Below are 26,921 nucleotides of genomic sequence, written 5' to 3'. Positions count from 1 at the left end.
GTCATAAATACTACCTTGGTTATTAGTGGTAAAAATGCCTTATTTATGATGTTTCAAAACCATCTGCCAGTTACATTACCAGCTTCCTGTGATCACATGGAACCAGGGTTTTGTCAGGACGTGTAAGGTACTGTACTGTACTGTAGAAGGAAAAAGTGGAATAGCCAGGAGAGTGTTAATTGTAAAGTAATAAATTGTAGGGTGGTTATATTATGGCAAATCAGCCCATTTTCAGAAGCAGCCATATGTGGCTATAGTTCCTACTACCTCACAATGACTGCAAGTTATGCCCCTCTTTCACATACACAACTTGTGTACGTTTTCTTGCATTTTTAGGGAAGCAATAGGCATTCTTTTTACCATGTGCTTTGAAGCCTGCAGAGGTGAGCATTTACATTTCTGAATTGACCATTATGCACCTGGCTTTGCTTTTTGTTCTAAACCTCAGTAATAGGAGAAGAGTATATTTTTGACTCAATCCAAATGAATGCACTGATGAAAAGACAGGAAAAATGGACAGAACTAACCAAAGTTGCTCTGTTCTCCTGAGGCAATCCTCCTGTATGGGAGGACTGAAAGCAGTAGTAGAGGGTTGTCTGCTTATGGTGATGGTGCTTCTGATCAAACTGACAAGGGCTAAAAAGGGCTGCTGTAAAAGAGTGCTTTGGGAAAGGGCCATTTCAATGGCACAGTATATGGAAGGACTACATGCAAATTATTTTTTGTGTAAAATGGAGAAGCTAATTATAGAAGTTAGGATATCAGAAGGTGGGCTTCAAGTCAGGGGGCTGCTATATGGCCCTGCTTCTGTACAGGTGGGCATCAAGTAGCAACTGGGGAGTGTAAAAAGTAGCAGAGGCTGTAGATGAACAGATTTGTCAGGGATGGTCGTGGACTTAGCCTGAAGTTCAAAGTATGGATGGATAAAGTTATGGGTACTCATAATGAGGATTAAATCTGACTACAAGTGGATTCAGAAAATGCATCTACACAAAATATAAGACACCATCGTGTGATATTTTAACAGCGTTAAAAACAGTTTAATTGTTACTAGTTAAAAGTTTAAACATTAAAATGCATTAATTGTCTCTTAGGTAGGTGCTTACTGTGATCAGTTGTTCCAGCATTTTTCATAAATGCTTATTAACGGCCTCAAGTTTCTGAGAAAATTTTCATGAAATATTTGCTTTGGAAATAAATACAAAAGCATAAAAAAAGGGAAATCCTTGTTATGAGAAACCAAAACATAACAGGTGAAACAGCAAAACTATTACCCTTGTAAAATTCTCAGTTTTTCCTCACAGCTGCCTACTCAGCTCTGGTTGGTGCTTCTTAGGCCACATAATATACACTTCAATATGCACTTCAATTCCAGGCTCCATTGAAAATGTTTTCAAAATATGATTGAAGAATGCAGGAGTTGCATACACTGTTGAAGGGAGAAATCAGGCTGCACTAACAGCTGGTTAGAATAAAATCAGCACCTACTAGTTGTATTTAACACTCCATTCATTCTTGAGTACTGTTTACAGATTAGCCACCACTGTCCTGGACTAAGAGTAAGATTTATTTTCCATGAAGCAGAAATCTTCATTTATTCTAATCAAGATTAATTAGAATTCCTCAGGATTTTAAAGTTTAGCAAAAATTTACTTCTTATCGATCAGCTATTAGATAGTGTAACTGTTAAACAGTTACACTATCTGTTAACTAGTATGCTGCTACAAAAACCTGAACAATCTGGAGACGTTTTCATGCAATAAATTCAGAAGAGCCTATAAAAACTCCTGCATCACGTCAAATTTTCCAGCATTTTGTTTACAGCTTTGATAACTTGAAGAGATTTAAACGTGTAGCCAAGCAGGAAGCTCCAGTCGCATATCGGATCTCTTTCAGTATGCCAGCCCATTCCTTCTTTTCATCATCATACCTGCATTTAAGAAAATAAGGTCAGAATGGAGCTTTGTCTACAAAAAGGAGGATAGCCCACCTGTTCAAAGGCTTGTAGCAGCCTTGTTCTGAGCACTGCTAGAGAAAGCTGCTTTTGTCCTCTTAAACTGAAGAGAAAGATATTCTCATCCCTGTGAGTTCTATTTCCTGAGCCCTAAATTTCATTGTGGCCTGTTTCAAATTTCACTTCTATAAAAGTCTCCCTATCCTGCATATCCCTTCTAAGTTTTTTTCACATTTTTACATATGAAAGTGTTTTTTCTGGGCATCCTTCCTATGGTTCTACCACCTAACACTCTTCAGTCTACCTCAGCAACTGAAGAGTTACAATAGAGACACGTTTTATCACTTCTACAGTGTCTTAGATAAATAAATCTAGCAGGCTTCTGACTTTTTTCAGAACAATTACTCATGTGAATATTAATTCACACGTACAAACCTTTCTGTATGTGCAGACTTCCTGTTTTAAAACATTTTAATGCAAGAATGTTTTTATGGCACACTTTAAAAGCCCAAATCTGCCGCCAGAGATGGCAACTTACGCTTTTACCACGTATCACAGAATCATAGAACTGTTAGAGTTGGAAGGGACCCTTTAAGGTCACTTAGCCCAGCTCCCCTGCAATGAACAGGAACACCTACAGCTAGATCAGGTTGCTCAGAGTCCATCCCGCCTGACCATGAATGTCTCCAAAGATGGGGCTTCCACCACCTTACTGTGCAATCTGTTCCAGTGCCTCACCACTATTATTGTAAAATACTTATGTCCAATCTAAATCTCTCATCTTTTATTTTGAAACCATTTCCACTTGTCCTATCACAACAGACCCTGCTAAAGAGTCTGTCCTACTCTTTTTTACAGCCCCCCCTTAGAGACTGAAAGGCCTCTCTAAGGTTTCCCTGGAGCCTTCTCTTATCCAGGCTTAACAGCCCCAGTTCTCTCAGCCTGTCCTCCTAGGGGAAGTGTTCAATTCCTTGGATCATTCTTGTGGTCCTCCTCTGGATGTCCTGCAACAAGTTTATGTCTCTCTGATATGGAAGACTTCATATCTGGCCACAGCACTCCAGGTGAGGTCTCACCAGCGCAGAGGGGCAGGATCATGTCCCCTGCCCTGCTGGCCATGCCTCTTCTAATGCAGCCCAGGATGTGGTTGGCTTTGTGGGGTGTGAGGGTGCATTGCTGGCTCGTGCCATGCTTACCATCCACAAGCACCCCTAAGTCCTTTTCAGCAGAACTGTGCTCTATCCTTACATCCTCCAGCTTGTATGGTTAGTGGGGTTTGCCACAACCCCAGTGCAAGACCTTGCACTTGAAAAGATCTTCCCAAATTTGGAGAGAAAGGCATTATAGGGAACTGTGTCAAAGGCCTTACTGAAGTCCAGATAGGCAACATCAGTGTCTCTTCCTTTGTCCACCAGTGCAGTTATGCCAACAAAAAAAGCGATGAGGTTGGTTAGGCAGGACCTGCCCTTGGTGAAGCCATGCTGGCTAACCCGTATCACCTCCCTCTCTTCCATGTGCCTTAGCATAGCTTCCAAGAGGATCTGCTCCACGATCTTCCTTAGCACTGAGGTGAGGCTGACAGGTCAGTAGCTCCCTGGATCACTCTTTCTACCCTTCTTAAAAATGGGTGCTTTTTTTTCCAGACACAAGAGACTTCACCTGACCACTGTGACTTTTCAAATATTGAGAGTGGCTTGGCAGCTACATCCACCAATTTCTTCAGGACTCTGGGATGCATCTCATCAGGAGCCATAGTCTTAAGGAGGTTCAGGTTCCTTAGGCAGTTGTGAACCTGATCTTCACTTACATCCTTGCTCTATGGTAGAAGAATCTAAAGGTCATGACTCAAACTACACAAAATCATTAGTAGGTTGAAATAGTCATTATATCCAAATCTTGCATTCGTTACTTTCTGACTAACATTTTTTTTGTCACCAAGTCCTTTGCAACCTGTGCTGCAGTTCATTTCCAAAGGTAAATGTAATATCATTTTTACCCCTTACTGCCTGCAAACCTTATTGTTCAATAGAGCTTTCTATTAGGAAAGTATGTTAAGTTAAACTTACTTCCATATGTCAGTGACTTCACTGGGTGCAAATTCTTTAGATTCAAGCTGAATCATTGCAAAACCTCCAATAGCATACAAAGATCCACTTAAGGTGACTAAACTGATAGAACTTCGCTCCTGGGGAAATTCAGGCACAATCTCCCACCTGAACGTAGATAAAAACATACATGTCAAATATATGTGAAATTTTCTAAATACAGCTCCAGGTAATGTAAACGATGTTTTTGAAGTCTGCTTGAATGAAATTGATTAGTAAAAGGAAAAAATTCAAATTCTGAGATCATCAGCAAGTTTGTTTCTCCATTCCTACATGAACTTCATGCAGGAATGCAAGTCTTTGTATGATGGAATTATATCCATCTTTCAGAGACCAGTTCTTAAAGGTCTCCCGTTCCCTCCATTATTAACATGCTTTATGTAGTTGTTTGTCTCTTCTCCAACACTCTTATTTTCCTGTAATTCCCAAAATGAGTTTTCATTTCAAGTGGCAATAATTTGAGTAATAAATAAATTAGTAGAGCTCATTATCATCATTTCTAATATTCTACCAAGTCACACTTAGGAACATTTAAAACACAGCCATCTCTCTTCCAGTCCAAGTCAGAATCAAAACTAATAGGCTAATTTGCTTCTCACACTTGTGATTTGTCTATAATAAAAACGTAAACTGAGACAAGAGCCTGCAGATGTTTTCTGACCACAGGTTGCACCTGTCTCAACAGTACAAATGCACCAAACATAATGGTAACTGAATTACCTTTGCTTTCCATACAGGGTGTAAGAGTCCAAAGTTACCTTATAGAATTACTTGCATAATTCATTTTTATAGTGTTAAATGCTGTAAGTAGGTCTTTTAATTACAGCATGTGTTGTGAGGCTGATGGCTGCAATGATGCACATCACAGCCAAGTGGGTTTATTTCAATTGAAGTACTTAATAATACGTATATTGAGGATCACTCGAAAGTTTAACATTTCATAACAAAGTTTTGATAATTTTACTCTAATATCACCATCTGAACACCTTTGTGACTCTCTCAAGATTTTAAATGCATAGACAATAAAACATTTGCTTAAAAAGAGCTTGAGCACCGTACTCACTTATTTGTGGTCAGATCAAAAGCTTCAACAGATGAAGTAAGTCCTTCCTCAGTGACACCACCAGCAATGAAAATCTTGCCTTTATGGATGGCTGTTCCAAACATTGAGCGAGCCACTTTCATTGGAGCCAGGTCTCTCCAGTCTCCTTTCTTTGGATTGTATACAAATACTCTATTAGTACATTTCCTGGGGAGAAAAAGGAAAACCTTTGATCATTTCTAACGAACTTGGCATCTTCCAAGCAAGACCTAGCTGAGGCAGTTCGTGTGTGTTTATGTGTTGTACCTTTCTTCCTCTCCCTGATGTCCTCTCTCATATCTGACCTGGGGATAGACAGGACTTTGTACATGTCTAAAAAGCACTCGTCACATTCATAGAACTAAACCAAATGTTAAATGCTGCTTCCACGGGGCAGTAATTTCACTGTACCTTTCCCAGAGTGTTGTGCTAAGATGGTTTTGTGGAGGAATATACAGCAAAGGTTAAGTAATTAACTAAACTTGATAACAGACAAGAACAGGAATAGGCTTATTTGCTAGTTAAACAAGTATGCATGTAAATGGATCTATGTACCTTCTAAATATGTTCAGTTCTAATACTGAAACACATAAAGAAAAAAAGGAGCAGTATCTTTGCATTAGACAGTTTGAATCTATATAAATGAACATGTTCCATAGTGGGAAGAGCTAAGGTCTTCAAATACTATCTATTGCTCTCTTCCAGAAGAAAAAATACATTAAACAGATAACCCCTTCAAGCACCTAAAGAAAAGTCTCTCCATCTTTAGCTTGGTTCAAAGAGAACCTATAGAGATTTGCCTGGCATGTTTAAGAACCTATATTTATACGCTGTATCTGAAAACTTTGGCCTGAAAAGCCACTTTCACTCCAGAATACCATACAGTGAAGTTCCAGGCATACCAAAAGCTGAAAATAAAAGCAAAGGAAGACCTGCTAGCAACTTCATCTGTACTGCAGCTTTATAACCACTGAAACCTCTTGTTCCTATGCTTTACTTAAAGTATTCACTTCCTTGGAGAAGATACCACTACACACTGAGTGGCAATAAAAGCACTTGGGTTTTTTGTTTGTTTGTTTGTTTTATGGTTTAGTTTTGTTTTTGTTTTTTGGTCACACAGATTTAGGTATAAAAGTCATTACAGGTGAGAAAAAAGAAAGAGCTGACAGAGTAGTTCCTTGGTACTTAAGCATTTCTATCTGAAAGGAAATAATACTTATAAAGAGGATCCTCATAACTGTGATGAATGTGTATACAGTGTAACTAAGAATTTCCCTTGGAAGCAAGCAAAATGGCTAAAACAATCATTTATGATTACATCTTACATGCAATTATGCATTATTGAGAAAAAGATATCCTGTACTCTATAATGTGCTGCCTTCTGCTAAATTGTTAGTAAATTTAATGTAGAGATGTAAAAATGGACAACATAATTTCTGAGTGAGGATATACAATCTCTAAGGGACCAGCTGAATAATGTTCTAAATAATCATGAAAAGACTTAAAGACTTACTTATCATCAGTTTTTCCACCTAAACAATATATCAGTCCGTTGTTTGAGATGGTAGCATGGCCATATACTTTGATGGGTAGTTTTTTGATCTCACCCCATTTCATTGCCCTGGAATGAAGAATACTACTGTTAAGACTCCTTCAGCTAACAACAGGCTATTTATATGTCCTCAGTGGGCAGAATTAAATTTTAAACATACACAGGGTCATAGCACAATACTGAATCTAGAGACTCCTCATTGCGAAGGTCCTTGCCTGCAATTACATAGATCTTGTCGTCTGACTCTCCCAGCCCGAAGAGACACCTGGCTGACGGCAGTGGAGGAAGGGCAACCCACTCACCAGCAATGTTATCCAGCTGAAAAAGCACCACAACACAACTGTTATCAAAGACAAGTAGTAAAAATTCACTTGACAAAACTGTTCCACAAATCACATTCAGTATCTCAGCAGCTCAGCTGCTCACCTGAACAAACTATCCCTCCCTCAGCACAGCTACTGAATGGTGATTTTTACCCACCCCTGCATCAAGACACTAGTACACAGCAAATGCTACACAACTCTCTTTGTAACGGCTCACCCTCACTCTTCAGAGTTTCTTTGCCTTTTTAAGTTCTTCTTGTTTAAAGGTCCCCACTCTGTGGATTTCCTATGCATTGCAAAGAACAAGTAATTCTTCCTCTCTGAATGGACCAGACACCTCTGCCGTTGCTTAACTCCACATTGAGCAGGTTGTGCCAATTGCTACAGTAAGAGATGCCAGACATTCTTAATGATCTCGAAGCATTATGTGGCAAATGGCACAGATGTTTCTTGTGCAACCCCTAGAGCAAAAGAGGTGATGTTTAATCACAAATAGCTGCAAAAGCTCCTAAGACCTCTGAATAAAGGCTTCATTACAAAGCAAAAAGAGAGGCAGTGCAGCTCCCTTGTTAATAACACCGATGGCATCTCTACTGAAGTACTCCTAAGACTGTCTTGAGGTGAAAACGCCAAAAGAAAAGCAGCAGGAGGAGAAAAGAAAAAAAAATATTTTAATAGAACCATAATACTTTTGAAGTTAAATTCAACCTGAATGTTCTCTAGCACGTGGTATTTTTTTCTCTTCTACTGCATATATATTTGCTTGATAATTACAGGCAAGAAAGGTAAAACCTGAGTTGGAATGAATGTAAATACTTTGATGTAAAGTGAGAGAAAGTTCAGTCAAAGCAATCAGATCTGGGATTAGCTCAGTGACAGTCTTTTATAGAAGTGATGTTCCATAGTCAAGGTAAAATGCATCTTCCAGATTGGATAGACCACTCCTCTTGGACTGGCTGTTCTATAGCAATGGTGAAATGTAGTTCAAGGCTGTGGGTTGCCTCAGTAGCTATGGGTAAACAGGACAAAATGTACCTATCACAGACCACAGCCTGCTTTCTATATCAGTCTTGAACATGGCATATCTGCACGGTTGATAGAGCATAAATTGTGCATTTAAGAGCTAGAAGTTTAGTCCTGTGGTACCACCTACCAAACAAAATGGTGACAGTAACAGGTTGTAGTAACAGAGTAACAAGTGTAGCACTAGCAAAGAAAGGACCCTGAGGAAGTGAATGTAGGTATGGCACCATGTTAACATTTTAGAGTAGCCAGATGAGTAATGCAGAAAAGTATTTTAACTATATGCAGTAATAGCAACAAGCAACGTCTTTAAGATGACAAGTGAGGAAGCAGGATTTCAGGATATTAATTTAGACGTATAAAGTAATATTCTGAAAGTTTTAATCAATTTTTAGCATCACCCTTGAAAGTTTAGTTTTTCAGAGACTTCTGTCCAGCAGCTTGATTATTCAGCTCTGGATTACATACAGAATTACAACAATGTGATATATCTATTGGAAGAGTATAGCTGTAACAAGGTTTGCACTTCACTGATTAGCATTTTTCACCCTGAAGGGACATGAAACTATGCTAATCCCCCTCTAACAAAATGAGCTTTCTCTCACAGGTACAAGAAACTCTGGAAATCAGATCTTTCATGGTATGTGAATTCAGTGAGCCATAGCGCTATAAACACTCACTATTTTCATTTTTACACGTCTGAAGGCTTTAGAATCCTATCACTGACTGTCACTCTGTTTTGCTTCATATTGCCAGAGGACCTACTTTCACTCTTCTAGGTCAATGTGCCTAAAGACAGACCACATCCAGTAGCACATTGCGTTAATTCATTGTAAGATCGTTTAAACATTAAAAACCTGCATGTACACAGACAGCTAAACATACAAAAGGATTAGTTTGTGATGTAAGCAGGCCAAATTGTAATTCTACAGATTTTCCGAAATGCGTCACAGAAGTTAGTTTGTATTAATGGGCCTTGTATTTATAAAGGTTTATACACACACACATTTTGCATTCAGTTAAAACATGGTATTTTCTATACTAATGTTGACAGTTTGCCAGGAGAACAACCTTCTACCAATAAGTTTTGAATGCACTTAGGTTTTCAAATGTAAATGTGACAAAAGAACTGGTGAAATTTTAGTGAAAAGTGACATTTGAAACACTTATTTGAAATTACATTTAAATATTAAAAATAATTATTGTCATAAAAATATTTCATATACAAAACAAGAAAAATATTATATGTAAAGCAGCTAAGTACTCAAGTGTCATGGAACTTAACAGAAATCCTTAAAAAAAATTCTATAAAAATATTATCAGGCTTAAATTTAGGCATGTGTACCACGGAAAACCAGAGTCTTCAGTAATCAGTGAAAGCCAGTTCCTAGCTACAATATACAAGTTAATCTTTCTTGAGATCTCACCATGAGTTTGATCCTGAAAGAGAAGATGCAAGTCTTGTGGTTTAATTTACCTCTATGAGACAGGAATAGCTTTCTATTGGAACTTCTCTCCACTGACCATACAGAGACAATTCACTTGCACAGACTCAGAGTACTTCCCAGTAACTCTAGTAAGCACTTGTTACACCAATAATTATGAAGCTCATACCTGGAAGAAGTACGATTGGAAAGGCTGATCCTTGTTCTCCTCTTCCACATAGAGTCCTCCAACAATGTAGACCTGGTTTTGTTTGGTGACTATACTGGAATGATTTCTGGGAATCTGTTCTGCCAGGGCTGCTAGATAGCATTCATTTTCAAGAGGATCATAAGCTACCGCAGCTGTGTCATTAACCAGAAGAATTAGGTCTTTGACAAACATGCCATGCCTGGGAAGGTCATTTAGGTAGCCTGGCAGTAAATCTTCATCTCCTACATCACCATTTACTTCCCCCTTGTTTGACTTGTCTTTATTTTTGCTAGAGTCAGGCAGTTTTCCAGCAAAAGCATCCTTAATAATCTTTACTTTTTTCTGAAGATCTGAGTTGCTTTTAATTATATCATCCTTCTCAACATGTTCTTTGAAATATTTTTCTGGCATAAGACGAAAACGTATACAGTCAAAAACTTCTCCTAGGCTCTTTACTCTGTTCTCCTTGTCTGACCGGACCCACCTCATTACTGCTTCAAATACCAGCTCTTCCTTCTCTACGTTTAAACTGTCAGGTGAAATAACTGAGATAAGTTCATTTGGCGCAAGCTGCAGGAAGTCCTCTTCTTTGCAGATCTGCACAAAATGATCTGAGACAAAATCACGGGCAGAAAATGCAAGTCTTGGGCAATCAAGCAGAACGCCTAATCGAAGGATAGCCAGACAGTTACTGACAGCAAGCCTCTTCTGAAGATAGGAGACACACACAGTGAATACAGAAGGGATCTGGAAGCGACTGGCCAATGCAAAAATATCTTGCACGTTAGAATCATTAAGATCAATAGTTGCTGAATAAAGGTATTTGACAATCATATCCAGGATGTTGGGGTCAACGTTATCTAGAACTACCTCCTTCTTTTCCTCTTCATTTTGCTCAGATAGGAAATACTCACGAAAATAAGGGCTACATGCTGACAGAATCAATCTGTGGCAAGGCAGACTTCTGTCACCAGCTTTTAGGGAGCAATCTACAAATTTTTTCTCTTCCAGGAGTTCTTTGAGGCCATCCTGAAGAAGGGTGGATTGGTAAAGCCTGAGTTCTTCAGTGAGTTCCCTTTGGGAATCCATTTTGCGAGTACTTGTGAAAGGGAGGGAGCAGAAAGCTTTAGCTGTTGTCTGCCCAAATGTCTGTCTTTAAAAAAAGACAGACCAGTGTGGTTTGCCCTGCCTGAAGCCTCTGCAACTCAATCTCACTAGCTAAATATAGGTACATACTCTTACAGGTCGGAATTTAGGATGCATGGTTTGGAAAAAAAATAAAGAGTTGTTCTCACAGCTGCCAAAGACTGAAAGAAGCAACTGTTGCTTTTAGTCACTGTGGTCAGGTTTTGCCATCACTCTCCACATTTAAATCTGTGAGATTACTTGCAATGTAAGAAATTACTTGATGTGAGTAAGGACAGCAGAATCTGATCCTCATTAAGACAGCTATGAGCAAGGTCACATACATACACATTATCAATATTCTCAAATACAAGTATTGCTAATCAACTTGTCAGCTGCAATTACTGCTTACTTTTTCAGAAATTTGCTTAATACATCACCTTGCTACAGATTCTAAATGAGATACTGATCACAGAGATATTAAAAACTCCTGACTTTATTATATAAATTATCTCTGCTCTAAAGGAGGTTTTATTACATACCTCGTATCAGCATAATTTAAGATACAAATCGTAAAACTGAACTTTGAGCTGCTTCTTAACACTGATTTTGTTGTATTTATTTGGAAATAAACAAATCTTATAGTATAAATTATTCAGCTAAGTCACTGTTTTAAATAATCATTTAAAATTAGGTCTACTTCCCACCACCAAACAATCATTCTGCATTTCACATCATCTATAATCACTAATCCCTTTTACATTTGATTATTTTAGAAATCATATTAGCTGCTGTTAAACTAAACTGAAAACAGTATCTAAGAAGTAGAAAAGAAAACCAACCAAGTAATACAACACATGCACATTACCTAATGTTAACCAAAACATTATTTTTAATCTAAATTTAAGGTAAGAGATCCAAGTTAATCAAGTAGTGAATCTAGAAAAATTACACACGATGAAAGTTTCACAATTTAGACTAATAACATATAAGGTGGTAATAGTAAGGAAATCTGATGCTGTTTAATGCACCTCGAAGAAGGGCAGTATTTTGCTCACACAGAGTATATTTTTTACCCATACAGTATTTTTCTTTGAATCTAATGGAAACTGGACAAAAAGACAACTACTTGAATGCAAGATATACAACAGTTACAGCATCACTCGAGTTTATTGAAATCGTGGTTTATTTTCAACCATAGGTAGTGTTTCATTGGAATATATACTATAAAAGTTTTACTACAAACAACACAATTATATTTTATGCTTTACTATAACAGTCAGCTGCTGAACAACAGCTGAATGGACAGCTCATTTGACTTTTTCCACTTATAGAAAATACTACAGAGGTCTTATCTCCCTAGAAAACATAACAGCTGCATCTTCCCTTCAACAAGAAATGACTCATTTCTAACACATAACACCGTAAAGGTCTAATGAGTCAGACACAGAATCTATTTATGTGTGTGCCTTATCATCCCTTCAAAAAAAAAAAAAAAAGAGCTGACAAAAAAGAAAAAAAAAAAGGGAGAAAAAATGGCTTTTAGTTACCCTTTTTAGTTACACAATAAAGTGACAGGAATGATATGTGAAAAACTCTTCATAAACAGTGAGATGTGAGAACTAGTATTTGAAATGGTATTGCTTTTTGTCACAAAGCTGTCAGTACCAAAACTCTGGCTCAGGAACACAACCAGCATGGGTACAAAGGGACATTCTATACATCCATGCTGCATGGAATGAAACAAATCACGGAAATTTGATACTGGGAAAGTACTTCGCTGTGTAAAAATATGTGAACACTTTCAGCATGAAACTGTATACTATACGCTGCATTATCAAAATGGTGAATGATTCCTTTTCTGGCAGACTTCTAGGTAAAATGGCATAGTGTAGCTGGCCCTGGCAGCCAGTCAGGGCACTGTGTAACCACACGGGGCACAACGTTGCAAAAATGCAGCTGACAAACTGGTAACTGAAACAAGAGGATGGACACTGTGCTTTTACAGGAAGAGAAGCTCACTGCTCTGACATCCTCTGATCCCATCAAAAAAACATCAAAAAACCATGACATACGCTAAGAATGTGTGGGATATTGGTGTGCCAGTGGCAGCCAGGCAATCACAAAGCAATAGTAAAACATATACTGTATGACATTTTAGCTAATAGTGGTTCCGTGCCGTAAAATGGCAACTGAAATAAAATGGCAGCCATCATTCACGTAATGAGGAAGGCCTTCCAGGCTTTCCCTGTTAGGGCACATGACTGCTGACAGCTTTTTTACCTTCATATATTTTGAATAATCTTTCTTCTATGCCATATCCTGAGTTCATATTAAATATTTACCTGCTCTTTCATTTTTGGAATGTTCTTTTGCTGCTAGTCTTGTATTGTTCAATAATCTACAGATCTCACAGAATCAGTAAGAAGAGTCCTTCATTGGATGGGAAACAATACATAACCATCTAAATTAGGTCATCACTTCCCAGAGTCCCTGAAGCGTGAATCCATCCTTTAGCTTCTCTACTGCAAGTCCTAGTTCTTCTGAAAACACAGGCTCCCGGTCATGTTGCTTTTGAATGTGCAAGACACAAGACAGAAAAATAAAAGAGTATACTTTTAATTATCCAGCTTATAACAACATAAATCTAACAGTATGAAAAAAGAGTTCTTACCTTGTTTTCATCAGCAAAATAAGCCTGCAGAAGAAAGAAACAACTCACAACCTTGAGAAAAACAACTCCGTTTAAATAGAAGATTGCTAGTAATTCCTAGGGTGAAAACTGATTTTGGTGAATTTTCTCCAGTATTTTTGTTTTATGAACAAGATCAAAGTAATTCCTATGCAGAAATAATTTATAAATGGGTTCAAATAGGAGATAGGGACTGTTTTCATTAAATAAAATCAATCTCTGAATTTTCCAACATAATAAACAATGATTTTAAAATTATAAACTTTTCACATTGCATTTGTGACACTACCAAATACTTTGTAGGGAATAACACATTAATAAGCAAGCAAGCTAACAGCATTTTAACATTTTCTGCTTCATATGAAGCAGCATTACTCAACTTAAAAAAATGTGACATAAAATGTGTAAATAGTATTAAAATTCAGTTAACATCACACTCGATATAAGAAATGACCGCAGAGTAACTGCACAATTCATCAGTTTTCTACTCTTTCACATAGGCCTGTGAAAAACATACAACCTTTCCATTCCTGTGTGTGGAGAAATTAAGACTCAAACTCTGAAAATATATGCAGCTCTGTAAGTCTCCGGGCCAGCAAGCTCTGGATCTTCATATTTGTGAAGAACCTGAGCTTTAATTCAAGTGACAGAGCCACCAAGAAAACAAGCAAAATCTTCCTTTAATGAAAACATCTTCAACCATGTTGAAGACATTCATAAGCTGTGCAAAAATAAAAACAGGCAAAAAGCAAGAAAAAGAGAGAAAGTGATAGAAAGATGTAAGAGCTAATCTGCACTGATAAATGATAGCAAAAGAAGGTGGAAATAAGTTTTGTGTTAGCTAATTAACCATGTTTCAGAGATGGCTTATGAAAACTTGTCAGTTTGCAGTGTGTTCTGGTTAGCATATGAACACCTTCTACCTGTGAAATCAGACACAATCAGTCAGGTCTTTCTGGTTTGCAAGTAAATTTGGAAATTCCCAGAAGGAATGTCTAATGCATTTAATTTTATTAATTTCTGAAATACAGGGAGATGGATACTAGTATAATTTTCTAGACTGGTAAAAACAGGTGTGCAACAGTTGTCAAAATTACTGCTGTTTTTCTAAAAATCTTCTAAGTTTGTATCTCAGATGAACAGTTGAATGTACAGATGTCAACTTTTATTATTCTGCTCCAAAGAAAAGACTTTTCTTTAATACAATGTATTTTCTTATACTGCACGGCTAATCATGACCCTAATACATTGAGAAACTACACAGACCTTTAAATATGTACTCCTGTTTATTCTGAATAATAATTTGTGCTAAGAATAAAGCCACACCGAAAATGAATACATGTAGCAATAGTGATTTTGAATAAAAAGCAGGTAGGTGTGCTTAAATGCAGAAAGTTTAGTTGCAGCTGATGAGACCTGTATGCTACTTATATTTGAATAACCAACTAAAAGCATTTCCCCCTCCCCCCGTGGAGAAGCTTACCACGAAAGCATCTGTCTGTTCACCAGACTCTATTTCCACATCATCTTGAACCTGCTCCACTGTTAGGTCTTCAAGAGACTGAGGCTAAAATTTAGAACGCTGAAGTGAATAAATCCATATATCCAATACAAATTGAATGCATTTTTGTTACTGCTTGCTAACACAATATTGCATCTAATTTATTACAGGTGAGTAGACTACCTTTTCTTCCATCTCATAGTCCACTCCAAATATAGGGTTAGCTGAATAAACTTTGTGAAGTGAATTAATTTCTTTCACCGCCTCCTGTAGTTTCTCCACAGGGTCTATTTTAAAACCAAGTACATATCCTCCACTCTGCATAACAGAGAAAAAAAGACATTTATTAATGCTCATTATTCAAACAGCTTCTTCTCATTCCTCCCCTCAATGTGGATTTGTAGTTTAATGATAGCAGATTTCGTTCTGATGATAAAACCTTACCTGCATTTTGGTACCGTAGTCTGCCACTTAAACCAGGATTGAAATAAAGCAATGATAGTATTTTTTTATGAGGCTTTAAACTGTTAGTCCATTAAATAAATGGGAAACAAACAACTTACATAGAAAAACAAAAAAAAATCCAAAAGGTGGAGAAGTTACAAAATGATAGTAGTGATTTATTCCTAGCTATTCAGCAAGTGTTTAGTTCTTGAGATCATGGTTAGATGAGCTTGTATATAAAGTTAATTTAACGTTTTATCTATTTATTAAATCATCATTAAAAGCATTTCTTATTGAGGTCAAAGTGAATAAAAGTGATTTTGTTTCTTAGAGCAAAGCATACATAGTTGAGAAAGATTAAAAATAGCAGTCTTGCTTAAATACAGAAATAATTAGGTCTCCAAAATAATCTGTCAGAAGACACAGCCTCTAACAGTGGAATACTTTAAATTGGTCGGGCTGACCTATTGCTGCTCTGCTTACAGACTCTGTAACTCACAACAGCCATATCTACCTGAATGTTCTGACATTTTAAGTGGTGTGAAGATGGATTTTTTTAAAGTTGTGCTTTAATGGCCACACAGAAGGAATGCTGCAAGTGGCTTAAAAACAGTACTGTAACATTTCAGAATTAGATAACTGCGTATATTAAAACTGCTATTTAAAGGCTACCAAAGCTTCTTACCTGCTGTGAACTCTCTATCACAAGAGCCAATCCAAACTTTGAGTCTCTTACTTTTATTGAACGCTAGTGATAAATAGATTAAAAAAAAAAAAACAACATTAAAAACTGTTTTGGAAATGCCTGATATAATTTTTTAACAAAATTATTATTATTTTTAAAAACACTATACTAATTACCATTATACTTCCTGGAAGCTTGGCTACCAGCATTCCCTCTATTTCAATTCTGAAACAGTAAAGCCTCAAAAATAATAGTTCATTTCTGAACATTAGATTTGCAGATCATTAGACTGAGGGCATGCAGCTGACACAAAGCACAAGAGTAAATAGTTTGGAAATCAGAAATACCAACCATCCCTCAGCATCCCAAACTGCTAATGAAAGCTTCCAATTAATCTGGACAGAAACAAAACCCACCCTGTCATTAATGCTGGTAATTTCTCTCTGACTCTGGGACATGAAATACTAGGTCAGCGTGAGATGGGAGCGTTAACTGAATACTAGAACTTATTCCATGTCATTTTGAAAATGGCTGTTTTAAGATACTTACAATTTGTAGATATGGTATGCTGACATTAAAGCTGTCATTCATATTTGCATGCCAAACTATTCTCACATTAGTAATAAAAAACGTTCCCAAATTTCCCTATTAAAGAGAAGGTATGTTAGAGGTGCTTTGAAATACTGAGCCTTTTTCCCCCTTGACATGATGACTACTGATACCTGATACAGTAGAATATAGCTTTCCAATTAATTCAATAAAGGCCTGATCCTTTCCCACAGAAACCAGTGGAAATGCTACTAATGACTGCTAGGAATCAAGATCCAGTCTTGAAAGTATACAACACCCAAGCTGAAAATCACTTGGGGTTCCTATTGCTGCAGCAAAGCAGTATCAAATCACAGCACAGCAGACCTAGTGGGAGTGCATGGAGAGTCTGAGTGAGTTCTTAACTGTACAGATCTGGAATTGGCATACAGAGTAAGTATAATGGCATGCGGGTTAAACTTAGGCAATTGTGTAGAGGTGTGCCAAGGGACCAAAGGGGAAAGAACTTCTTAGTTTGTCAAGATAAATCCGATTTCCATTCCGGACTAAAGCTACACAGACAAAAATAACAGCTCCCATTTTGTTTCATGGCTCTGGGAAATAATTGTAACTATTTCCACATATAATAATGGAAATATTTTCATTTTTCTCCTTGAAGTCTTTATTATTGCAGATTTTAAGGCATAGATTTTAATTCCAATATTTTCAATTTCTAATAAACAAAGACAACATAGTCTTACAAAGTAGTCAAGGCTGCAAGTAAACACACAAACTTCCAGCAGAGCACTTTGGAAAAAGCAAGATTGTCTTTCAGGACGATGCAGAGCTTTGCACTCATAAATATCTTTTATTAACAGGAGCTACGTAGCTAGTTCCTTCCACATTAGCTGAGTCATGCAGACATTAGTCTGCCAAGAAGAGAACTTCATTGTGCTGAATGGCAGATATATGAAGTCAGCTTTTCTGCATACAATTGCTAATGAACTGAATTAAAGGTATTGCCTCTGAGGTTACAAAACTATAGTAGTACAATTACTAGGTGAAAGCCAAAACATTTTAACTTTACTGCAGCCCACACAGTCTCATTTTTCACTCTACCTGGTCACTTGATAAATTCCACACTCCGTTGACTTTATCATATATTTGTTCCTGTGGCAACAATCTCAGTTGCTTGTTCTGTATCAGTGCACTTCTCAGCTTCAGATCACGATACATTTTCGAAGTTTCATAAGCTCTGAAAAAGCAAAAAAACACCAGCTTACAATTTCAGTATTTTCTATTACCATTCAATGCTTGTTTTAACAACAGTATGAAACTTTACATATTTTCAACTTTTCTTACTGTCCTCTCGTACAAAAACAAGAGCACTATTAAATCTTCATCAATGTAAACTGCTGTGTTTCAGTTCTCCTTAATGAAATTACTTTTAAACTTAGAAGAGCTTTTTTTTTGTTCTGGTTTTTTTTAACATTTGTTTGATTTCCTGTATTGTTCATGTTATGGAAAAGAAAGAAACATCTTAAGACTGTCATCTCCCAACCTGTACTGCAAAGCATAAACCACTCCCATGTTATACATCATAGGGACATCAAAAATCATTTATTTTTCATTGCTAGTTAAGTCACAAACATCTAATTATCTTAGATAGATAACATCTATGTACTCACAAACGGCTAATAATATGTACTATGATCTGTACTCCATTGCTCTTAAATAGAAACAGGCAGTAATGTACTATGCATGCATTCATTCATAAGGCTTACCTTCACGTAGGAAAGAAACAGCCACCTCAAGTCAGAGTTTTAAATACTGCTTAAAACTCCCACTTCCGTTACGTGTTCAACAATCGTGGACATGGATTATAGACAAAAATGATGGATCAAAAATGCATGCTTAAATTAGTTTCTTGTAATTTAATTTATTCAGTTTATATTCAAAGGGTGAACGCTTTAATCCAGGAGCACTTGACAGATGTTAATTCTCATTAACGTACCTTTCTCTAGTAGAATTTGAGGGCATTGTCTCTCCTCTTTCTAAAGATCACATGTCCTCTCTTGGAAGGGTTTTGTGAATTTAAATATGGACAGTCCACCAGTAGTAGTAATCCCACATATTTAATCCACTGAATTTCATAAATGAACAAACACTACTTTACGTATGATACCTGTGCACAGCAATAACTGAAGTGAAGAGTCTGGGACTTCCAGGAACAACATTGGTAAATATGAACTCAAACCGTGTATTATTACACTTGGTCAGTATATATAGAGCTTCTGTCTGTCCCCGTAGTTTCTGTAAGGAAAATTTGAAATTTAATATTTTGACAGTACTGTAGCTCGCACATCAAACAGTTTAATCCTGATTCTACCACTGATCTACTGTTGTCTACTGATTTGTTGCTGTCTTTCACTTTTTTTCCTCCACCGGGAGCTAGCATTTCCATCAGCAGAACTAATGAAGCCTGGCTGCTAAACATTTGTCATATTCACTTCTTATCATCCAGAGTCATCATCTACTTTTTGCTCCCAAAATACCCTGGCTCTGCATCCTGTCCCTTACCTACCTCAGTGGCTGTGCCAGGGGAACGGGAGAGTTGTGCCAGCCAAGGGTGATGAGTGTGCTGAGCAGCCATGCTGTACACAGACCAGTTGGAGGGCTGGCAACTACCACGTGGCTGGCTGAGGAACCTACATCTCCCTGCTACTACTTTGCTGCTAGCCAAACAAATGGCTTCACAGTTGCATGCAACTCAGGCTATGTACTTAAGAGCTTTCCTGCACAAAATTATTGTCCCTAGATCTCTGTTAGCTGTAGACACAACAAACCAACATGCACATGACACATCAAGAGCAGAGCAAAATCACCAGACACTGTGACTGCATGAGTTTTACTGCTTCGGGGAACTAACTAAAATCATGCTCTTATGTAAATACATAATACTCTCCCAAACTAAACTCCTCTATCGCTTTTTCTGCAAGCAAATGTTCATATTAATATACTGCAATAAATATGAATAACAAATTACACCTTCTTTCAGTATTTTAAAATGTATTTCTGGAAACTTACTGAGTTGGCAGTTCTTGTAGTAATATTTATAATGCAGTTGTAACCAACAGCTAAATGAGAAGGAAAAAAAAACAGTTTTAAGGAAAACTAGTACTCAAAACTATGAAGCACAATGCTGAATTTTGTAGCACAGCTTTGGATGCTGTTCTCAAGAATTCCATATTGTAGCTTGCCATCTGGGCCCTAATCATAAAATTATAGACCTCAGGAGGTCATCTGCTCCAATGCCCCTCTCAAAGCAGGACTAATTCCATATGGATGCTCAAGGTAGTGTCCAGTGCAGTTTTGAGTATTTATTTCCAAAGAAGCAAAGTATTCCCAAATTTGAATATTTCCAGAGCCACTCTGTAAGCTTGCACCACTGCCTGTCTGCCATCATCATGAACATTTTTCTCTTAATATCTAATCAGTTTCCCTTTTTTCAACTGTTTATTGCTTCATTTCATCCTATCAGTGATATATTACAAGAAGACCCATTTCATCGTGAAGTTGCACTTAAATTTTACCCATAGAAATAGAAATTTCTACAGCAGTATAATACTTTGTGGGGGAAAAAAGGGAGATGAGAAAGAAGAAACAGCAGAAAAATGGAAAGTGCAAGTAGAGAATAAATACTTAAAGAAGGCAAAGTAGGTATAAATTTCATTTTGCATCTTGTACAAGACATTCTGTATCTTCTGTTCTGATACAAAATAAAAACAGAGAAATAGTCCCTGACATGCTTCATAAAACTGAAGCCATAAAATGGTGCTGGAATAAATTCACTGATACAAATGATTACAATTTATCACAAATTAGCCCAGACAGATTCCAAAAAAAGGAGAAACAGGATTTGCTTTTGCAACATTTTGTGTCTCCAAAAGTTCGGTTCTGGCAGCATGTTTGTGTTGCACAGCAATATGCACATGTATGTGAGCAAACACAGAAGAGCAAGCAGTCAGAGGGATAATTTACACTGCTTAGGAGCAGAACAGATTTTCATTACTGACTGGCTTTCGGGAACTGAGCACTGGAAATAATCTGGGTACTGAGTAAGTGCATCTTGGCCCTACTTCAGCAAACCAAATACCAGTAAACTAGCTGGCTACTCACACAGTTAAAATTAGAAGCTTATTCCGAGCTCACAATAGTAAATTTGGAAAGGTAGGTACTTCTAGGGAATAAAAACTGTACATGAATTAAACAGGCAGCAACATGAGGTTTAAGTAATGCAAATTATGAAGAAACTCAAATTTACGTTTCTTTTTAGGAAAAAAAAAAAAAAGCCAGACAGGTTAAACAAAAGGTATGTCTGAAATGCTCTTCAATTTCTGTCCCAAGAAATCGCCATTGAATATTAATATTTGGCTAAGAATTACTTAACGGTTTCCATGCTACAGACAGATTCATTAGTAACAGTTTATTTCAGACTGTACAGAAACAGCAGGCCAAGACTATACTACTGTGTACTGCAATCTATGGTACTGTGAACATACAGCATGCCACCACAAAGGAACCAGAATATTTGCAATCGTTTAACAGGAGATAATACTTACAGAGATTAACTCTGGGCAAGGACAATGAGCGCCAAATAATCCTCAAATTTGTCACGAGCAGTCTACCTGAAAATAAAGGGTGTAAATAGTTTTAATCTGAATAGCTACTATTAAAGTAAGCATTCAACACTGTGGTAAGTATTTACCTCTAGTTTTTAAAGACCATAATATTCCTTTCTCTTGATAGGAAGAAAAAAAACAGGATATCCCAGCAGGACGACCACTAATTGTCCTCACTCCCCTTATTTTTTTGAATACCAGGAGAGGAAATCCAGCAAGAAGGAACAAATGAAAGAACCTCTAATACACACCAGCATTCCTCAAAACTGAATCCAGAACAGTTATTGATTTCATATCCACATGACTGGTAAAAAAGCAGAGACAAAATAGCACACAAACGCTCTGGGAGAGGAGAAGGGGCAGACAGTGCATGAAGTACCCAGCTGACTTCATGAATAACCTCGCCTCTTTCTGTCACATGCAAATTTCTTCAATTCTGTACCCTTCACAGTGGCACATCCAGCCCCTGGAAGGGTCACTCAGCAAGCTGGCAGCCCTACACACTTACAGCTCCCGTAGCCGAACAAGGTACTATACAAAAATACTCACAACAGAAAGAAATCTGTGAAACAGGGAGGGTAATTTTCTGAAACAGACAAAGGTTAACTATTAGGAAGGTTACAGTTTCCCTGAGCACATAGCTACCTCTGTCTCCATTATTCCCTTTGGTATCTTCAATGGACTCCAGGCAGTCTATAAGGACTTCTCCAGGTCTCATTTTCATTTGTCTGAAATAGAAAAAAAAAAAAAAGGAAAAAAAGAGTTAAACAACAACAACAAAAGCTTGAAAAACTACTAAATGATTATATTTATCCTCTCAGGGAGGGCCACTCATATTTCCCCTCTCACTTCCCTTTTCTTTTTTCACTTTTTTTTCCTTTGCTGACTGGATCACATTGCAGAAAATTCACATGCACACACACTCACACAAATCATACGCATACCCCAAGCTGCCATTGCCACTCAGAGCAGACGACAAATAACGTCTTTATTTTTAAATTGTAACAATAAATAATCGCATAGGAAGCGCGATAAACAAACTATCAAGAACACAGGCACTCCCACCCGCCCCGGCTGTCCCACTGATTGCTGTTCGCTTCTATCAGACGGCAGCGCCCCCCAGCGGCGCCACAGCGGCACAGCCCGCCCACTGCGCGTCCCACTGCCATCACTGCCGCCACGTGACGGCGCCGCCATCACAGCGGGAGCCTCCCGGCACGCATCGCGCCGCTCAGGGCGGCCTCCACCAATATACCGACAGGCAGCGGTGACGACGTCCGCCGCGGACGGGATCCCACAGCCCCGCTGCAAGGGGAGCCACTCACTGCGGGGAGACGTCGAAGCGGACATCTCTATCCTCCCACAGCACGTCAAGCACGGCGCTCATGGCTGCCGGCGGCTTCGCTCCTTCCGGCGGTACGTCGCGCCGCCTTGGCAACGGGGGCGCTCCCGCAGCGCTCGGGATTGGTTGCCGTTCTCTCCTGCAGCGCTTCGGATTGGTTGCTCGGGGGGACGGTCCCCATTGCCCCGCCCCGAGCCCCGTGAGGCGACGGGCGGGCGTGTTTTGGCGGGAGCGGCGGTGCCGTTTTTAGTTCTGTAAAGGTACTGCTTACCCACTTCTATTCTAGCAATAAAACTAGGAATTTATTAGAAACAAGCTTTTAAGAGCATAATTCAATTAACTAGAGACATATCAAATAAATGCAGGCATAAATGTAAAAAGCCATATGGCAGGGACAGACATCAAAGAGTAAACTCTGCTGAGTTTGATGTTTTGAGTATAAGGTAAAGGAGTTTTTAAGATACAGCAGAATACTAAAACGCATTTAAAAGTCAGGGCTTCTATAAGAGACACGCGTGACAAAGAGCCATTTTAGGCATGAACTAACCTAACTTGTCGATGTCAGCTAGTGGTGTAGTTACTGTACAAATCCGTGGAAGCATCCAGTTTCATTCATCATGTACCCTGCTAGTTGTTGGAAACTGAAGAGAGCTTATAGATAAAAGGTCTAAATCTAACAAGGATGTGGTTGGGAGAGGTGGGCAGCTCAGCTACCTTCCTGTCTTGTGACCAGGACAGCATGGAGGGAACAAGCTGCTGCATTTGCTGTGTGTATCTGGTAACCCCTGAGTAGTAGCTGCATGTAATTTGGAAATCGATATTCTGAGCTTGAAATATTAAAACAGGATGTATGGGAAATTTTCCTTAAAGAAAATGAAGACTTCATTGCAGAATCCATGCCAATCGAGTTTCTGTAACAGAAAGATGTGGGGTGATTTTTAATGACCAAAGGTTGCTTCCCAAAGCCATTTGTATAATTTAAAATGAAGTATAAGTTAGTGATTGAATAACAGTATTATTTAGAAGGAAGGGTGATTGATACAAGTGCTATACTGGTCTTTACGGAAGGAAATTATGAATTCCTGATACTGCTGGAAATGTGCTGCTTTGTTACATAAGGACTAAACCATAAAATATGTGCAAAAGGAATTAAATTATGACTAGATTTTTTTTAATTAATGTGTGACTTCACAGTGTTAACGTTCTTTAAATTAGTGGGTTTAATTTTACATACCATACTTGGTAATTCATGACTGACCCAAACAAGCAAGGGCTTTAACTTCCTAGTTATTAATGTAGAGATAGAGGCTTGTGTATTTACTTCTGGAGGTAAGAATTTGAATCTATACTTTCCTCTTCACCCTCAAAACGATTTGCATTTCCATCACAGCCACCATACCAAAACTGAGCACATGCATTGGCTTGTTTATCCTAATACCTTTTTATGATATAAACACAGCACAGCCCTTGATCCAGCCTTAATTTGCATCACAGGTCCAGAACACTTTCTTAAAAAAAGAAAAAAATAAGGAGTAGATGCAATTCTGTGTAAAAATCAATTGTGACATGCTAGTCTCACTCACTGTAAAAATACTTTCTCTTTAGGTTTAACATTGTTGCAACAATATTCTGCATGTATCACTGGCAGCTAGTATCTGGAAACTTAAAAAAAAAAAACACTCATAGAGTATTAGACAGCTGTCTTAGTCATATCCACGTTCCTAGGAGGCATGCTTTTTATTATGTTGCTGTTCCATCAAGTACATTACTACTGGAATCCAAAAGTAGAATCCCCCAAATGATGAACTGAACACATTCAGATTTTTCATATGAAAAGAATGAATAGTTTGAACAGTCAGCTCATTACTATACTTTCCTTCAAATGACAAAACACTTTTTTCCCTATTTGTCTTCTGAAATAAAGGTCTGTCCAATTCTGAAATCACTGTGTATCTTCTCTCCTTACTGAAGAGAGTTCTCCTGATTTCCCTTTCTGGCCAAAGAATTCTCTGCTCACTGGCCCATCTCATCTAGCACTACATACTCTCTTTGGTGCCATTTATCAGCTCTACCTCAAGTTGTAGCTGACCTTGCTTCTGCTCTGAAATGAGTAGTGGGATTTGGAACTTGTAGAGACAATGTCTGGTTAATAGGCTGGCCAAGAAGCACAGCTAGATTTGTCATAAAATCCTGAAGTGTTGTCTTTTCCACAGCACGGGCTCATGAAACCTTAGAAGCAGATGGACCCAATAGAGTAACTCTGATTGAAAGCATTATACAATCAGTATCAGAGTAATAGAGAAAAAACTGAAAAACTAGGTGTGATCTATAACCTGGCCTTGGTGTGAGCCTTGCAGTTGAAAGAGATGATGTCAGCTCTTTGTCTGAAGGTGATGGTGGAGATGATGACATCACAGCTGCAGACAAAAACAACAGCAGAATAAGGCAGTGATTTTTTTATCATCCAAAAGTAACTAGAAGTTGGAAAAAAATAATGGTGATGAAAATACCTCTAGTGTCCACTGTTACCAAGGATGACTGTTCCTTTTCCTCTAGTTTATCTTCATAGGCTTCATTAACTACCATAGTAGGTACATTGGTCTGAAATAAGCATTTTAATCTCTTTTCAGATATTGTGAAGTGTCTCAAAATGAACTAGCTTATCATTTACAGGTTTCTTAACACTATTCATTCTCATCTACCCTGAATGCAATGCTGAGAATCAAGATTTTAACCTCACCAGATTGGTTTTCCAGTAGGGTTGTCAATCCTAAACCTGCTGTATTAAGTCCTGATACTGTTACTGAGTTATGTGTGCATGCAACGTGTGAACTTCTATTCGTAACAGCCAGCACCAAGCATAGCAAGTTAAAGGCAGTACCTGCCTGTAGAAAAGTTAAACGTTGCATCAGGCGACAGAGAAGCAAATAGACAGAAAACTCTCATTCATAAAACATGCTGCATTTTCGTACCAGAACCAATGGCTGAGGAAGATCACCAAGACCCAGAGGATTTTCTGCTGTAGATACCCCAGGAGTCTGTTCTGACAGTACTTGTCCATTAATATTGTTGTTCTGAACCATGTAATATGAAGGACTTGATACTGAATGGAAAGATGGTCCACTTATGCTTGCACCATTTCCATTACGATTGTAAATTAAGGTGTTCATCTTCACAAAATTGTTGACTAATTTGGACTCGAGAGCTGTTCCAAAAAAGTTAAAACCCATCATACTGAGAAATTCAATGGATTTTTCAAATTTGGACTATTTATAATATGCATGTAATCCAGTAGACCTGGATTATTTGTACATATCTAAGATCATTCCAGGCTCTCTGAACTCTGCTTTTTATTATCATAGATTTACCAGTCTTTAAGTCCTCTATATGATACAGAATGCAACAAACTCACTAAGGGTATTCATTTGACAACTTCTAACTGGTAGAAAGTAACTGCTTACTTTTCTCAAGTGAATAACCCACTGACAATAGGGTATTTACCAATGGAAACATTTAAGTAGAAGTTACCCCAGTGGAGTAGATTCTGGTTTCCACTTCAGCAGGACTACAGTACATGAGCACTCACTCCACTTAGGAAGACAGTTTAAACTACTGCTTTTGCAGCCTGTAGGTGACATCTTTGGTTGGCATGTTGTATTGCTTTCTTTCATGTCATGGCTTATACCACAACTCCTTAAAAGAAGGCAGTCTTTATCTCAAGGTTCTTATAATTTTGTACCTTGTAAATAACCCTGATCAGATCAAAACATAACTAAAACAATTGTAATGCATTTTTTCCTCTATTCTGAGAATCTTCAGATATAATGCAGAATAAAACTGCGTTGAACACACTTGAGAGGGTATTAAAGTCACCAATGAGATACATATGTTCTCTGTCTGGATCTGAAGCAATCAGATTTAGTTTATGCATTGCATGAGTCTCTCGAACAACAGTGTCTAGTTTCACTGCTTCTCTCTTGTCTGCTTGGCCATCTGTGAGCACAATAGCTACTTTCCACACTCCTGTTTGAGCACCTAAAAATCCTTCCTGGGTTGCTTTATGGATAGCAGTTCCTGTGTAAGTGCCTTCTCCCATGTACTGCATTTTTCTAATTGCTCGTTTAACATCCCGTTGAGTTGTATGCTTGCTGAGACCAAATTCAAGCTGAACTTCTAAATTGTACAGTACAAGGCCAATTCTGGTATCATTTCTGCCTACAGTTACTCTGTCTACCATTGCAGTTACACA

General features: G+C 38.0%; 2 protein-coding genes across 2 annotated transcripts; both read right to left on the bottom strand.

Annotated features, from left to right (window-relative positions):
- Nucleotides 1-1,711: 1,711 nt before the first annotated feature.
- On the bottom strand, nucleotides 1,712-11,209 carry KLHL41 (kelch like family member 41). The gene is made up of 6 exons (XM_065750526.1): nucleotides 9,653-11,209; nucleotides 6,853-7,010; nucleotides 6,654-6,761; nucleotides 5,123-5,308; nucleotides 4,021-4,167; nucleotides 1,712-1,930 (listed from the first exon to the last, which is right to left on the bottom strand). The coding sequence occupies exons 1-6, from the start codon at nucleotides 10,760-10,762 to the stop codon at nucleotides 1,819-1,821; spliced, it is 1,821 nt and encodes a 606-aa protein (XP_065606598.1). The 5' UTR covers nucleotides 10,763-11,209; the 3' UTR covers nucleotides 1,712-1,818.
- Nucleotides 11,210-13,049: 1,840 nt separating this feature from the next.
- BBS5 (Bardet-Biedl syndrome 5) lies at nucleotides 13,050-22,780 on the bottom strand. Its single transcript, XM_065750501.1, has 12 exons — nucleotides 22,656-22,780; nucleotides 21,976-22,058; nucleotides 21,271-21,336; nucleotides 19,736-19,785; nucleotides 18,834-18,961; nucleotides 17,768-17,903; nucleotides 16,670-16,765; nucleotides 16,121-16,183; nucleotides 15,175-15,309; nucleotides 14,974-15,057; nucleotides 13,473-13,496; nucleotides 13,050-13,369 (listed from the first exon to the last, which is right to left on the bottom strand). Exons 1-12 carry the CDS (start codon nucleotides 22,715-22,717, stop codon nucleotides 13,268-13,270), a joined length of 1,029 nt encoding a protein of 342 aa, XP_065606573.1. The 5' UTR covers nucleotides 22,718-22,780; the 3' UTR covers nucleotides 13,050-13,267.
- Nucleotides 22,781-26,921: the final 4,141 nt, after the last annotated feature.

This window comes from Cyrtonyx montezumae, unplaced genomic scaffold (assembly GCF_038088225.1).
Source record: "Cyrtonyx montezumae isolate F1298 unplaced genomic scaffold, pur_monq_1.0 scaffold_7, whole genome shotgun sequence".
Lineage (NCBI taxonomy): Eukaryota > Metazoa > Chordata > Aves > Galliformes > Odontophoridae > Cyrtonyx > Cyrtonyx montezumae.
Note: the sequence above shows the minus strand (reverse complement) of the source record. Positions and strands in the feature narration are given on the sequence as shown.

Bases quoted from the DNA above. Each gene is read 5' to 3' on its own strand.
- KLHL41 (XM_065750526.1), bottom strand. From the start codon at position 10,762: ATGGATTCCCAAAGGGAACTCACTGAAGAACTCAGGCTTTACCAATCC. The intron at 7,011-9,652 runs GTATGAGCTTCA...GTGCTTTTTCAG, and splicing joins TCCAATCGTACTTCTTCCAG to CTGGATAACATTGCTGGTGA. The intron at 6,762-6,852 runs GTATGTTTAAAA...TCTTCATTCCAG, and splicing joins GTATTGTGCTATGACCCTGT to GGCAATGAAATGGGGTGAGA.
- BBS5 (XM_065750501.1), bottom strand. From the start codon at position 22,717: ATGAGCGCCGTGCTTGACGTGCTGTGGGAGGATAGAGATGTCCGCTTC. The intron at 13,497-14,973 runs GTAAGCTTCTCC...TTTCTTCTGCAG, and splicing joins AACAGACAGATGCTTTCGTG to GCTTATTTTGCTGATGAAAA. The intron at 13,370-13,472 runs GTAAGAACTCTT...CACATTCAAAAG, and splicing joins ATTTTGCTGATGAAAACAAG to CAACATGACCGGGAGCCTGT.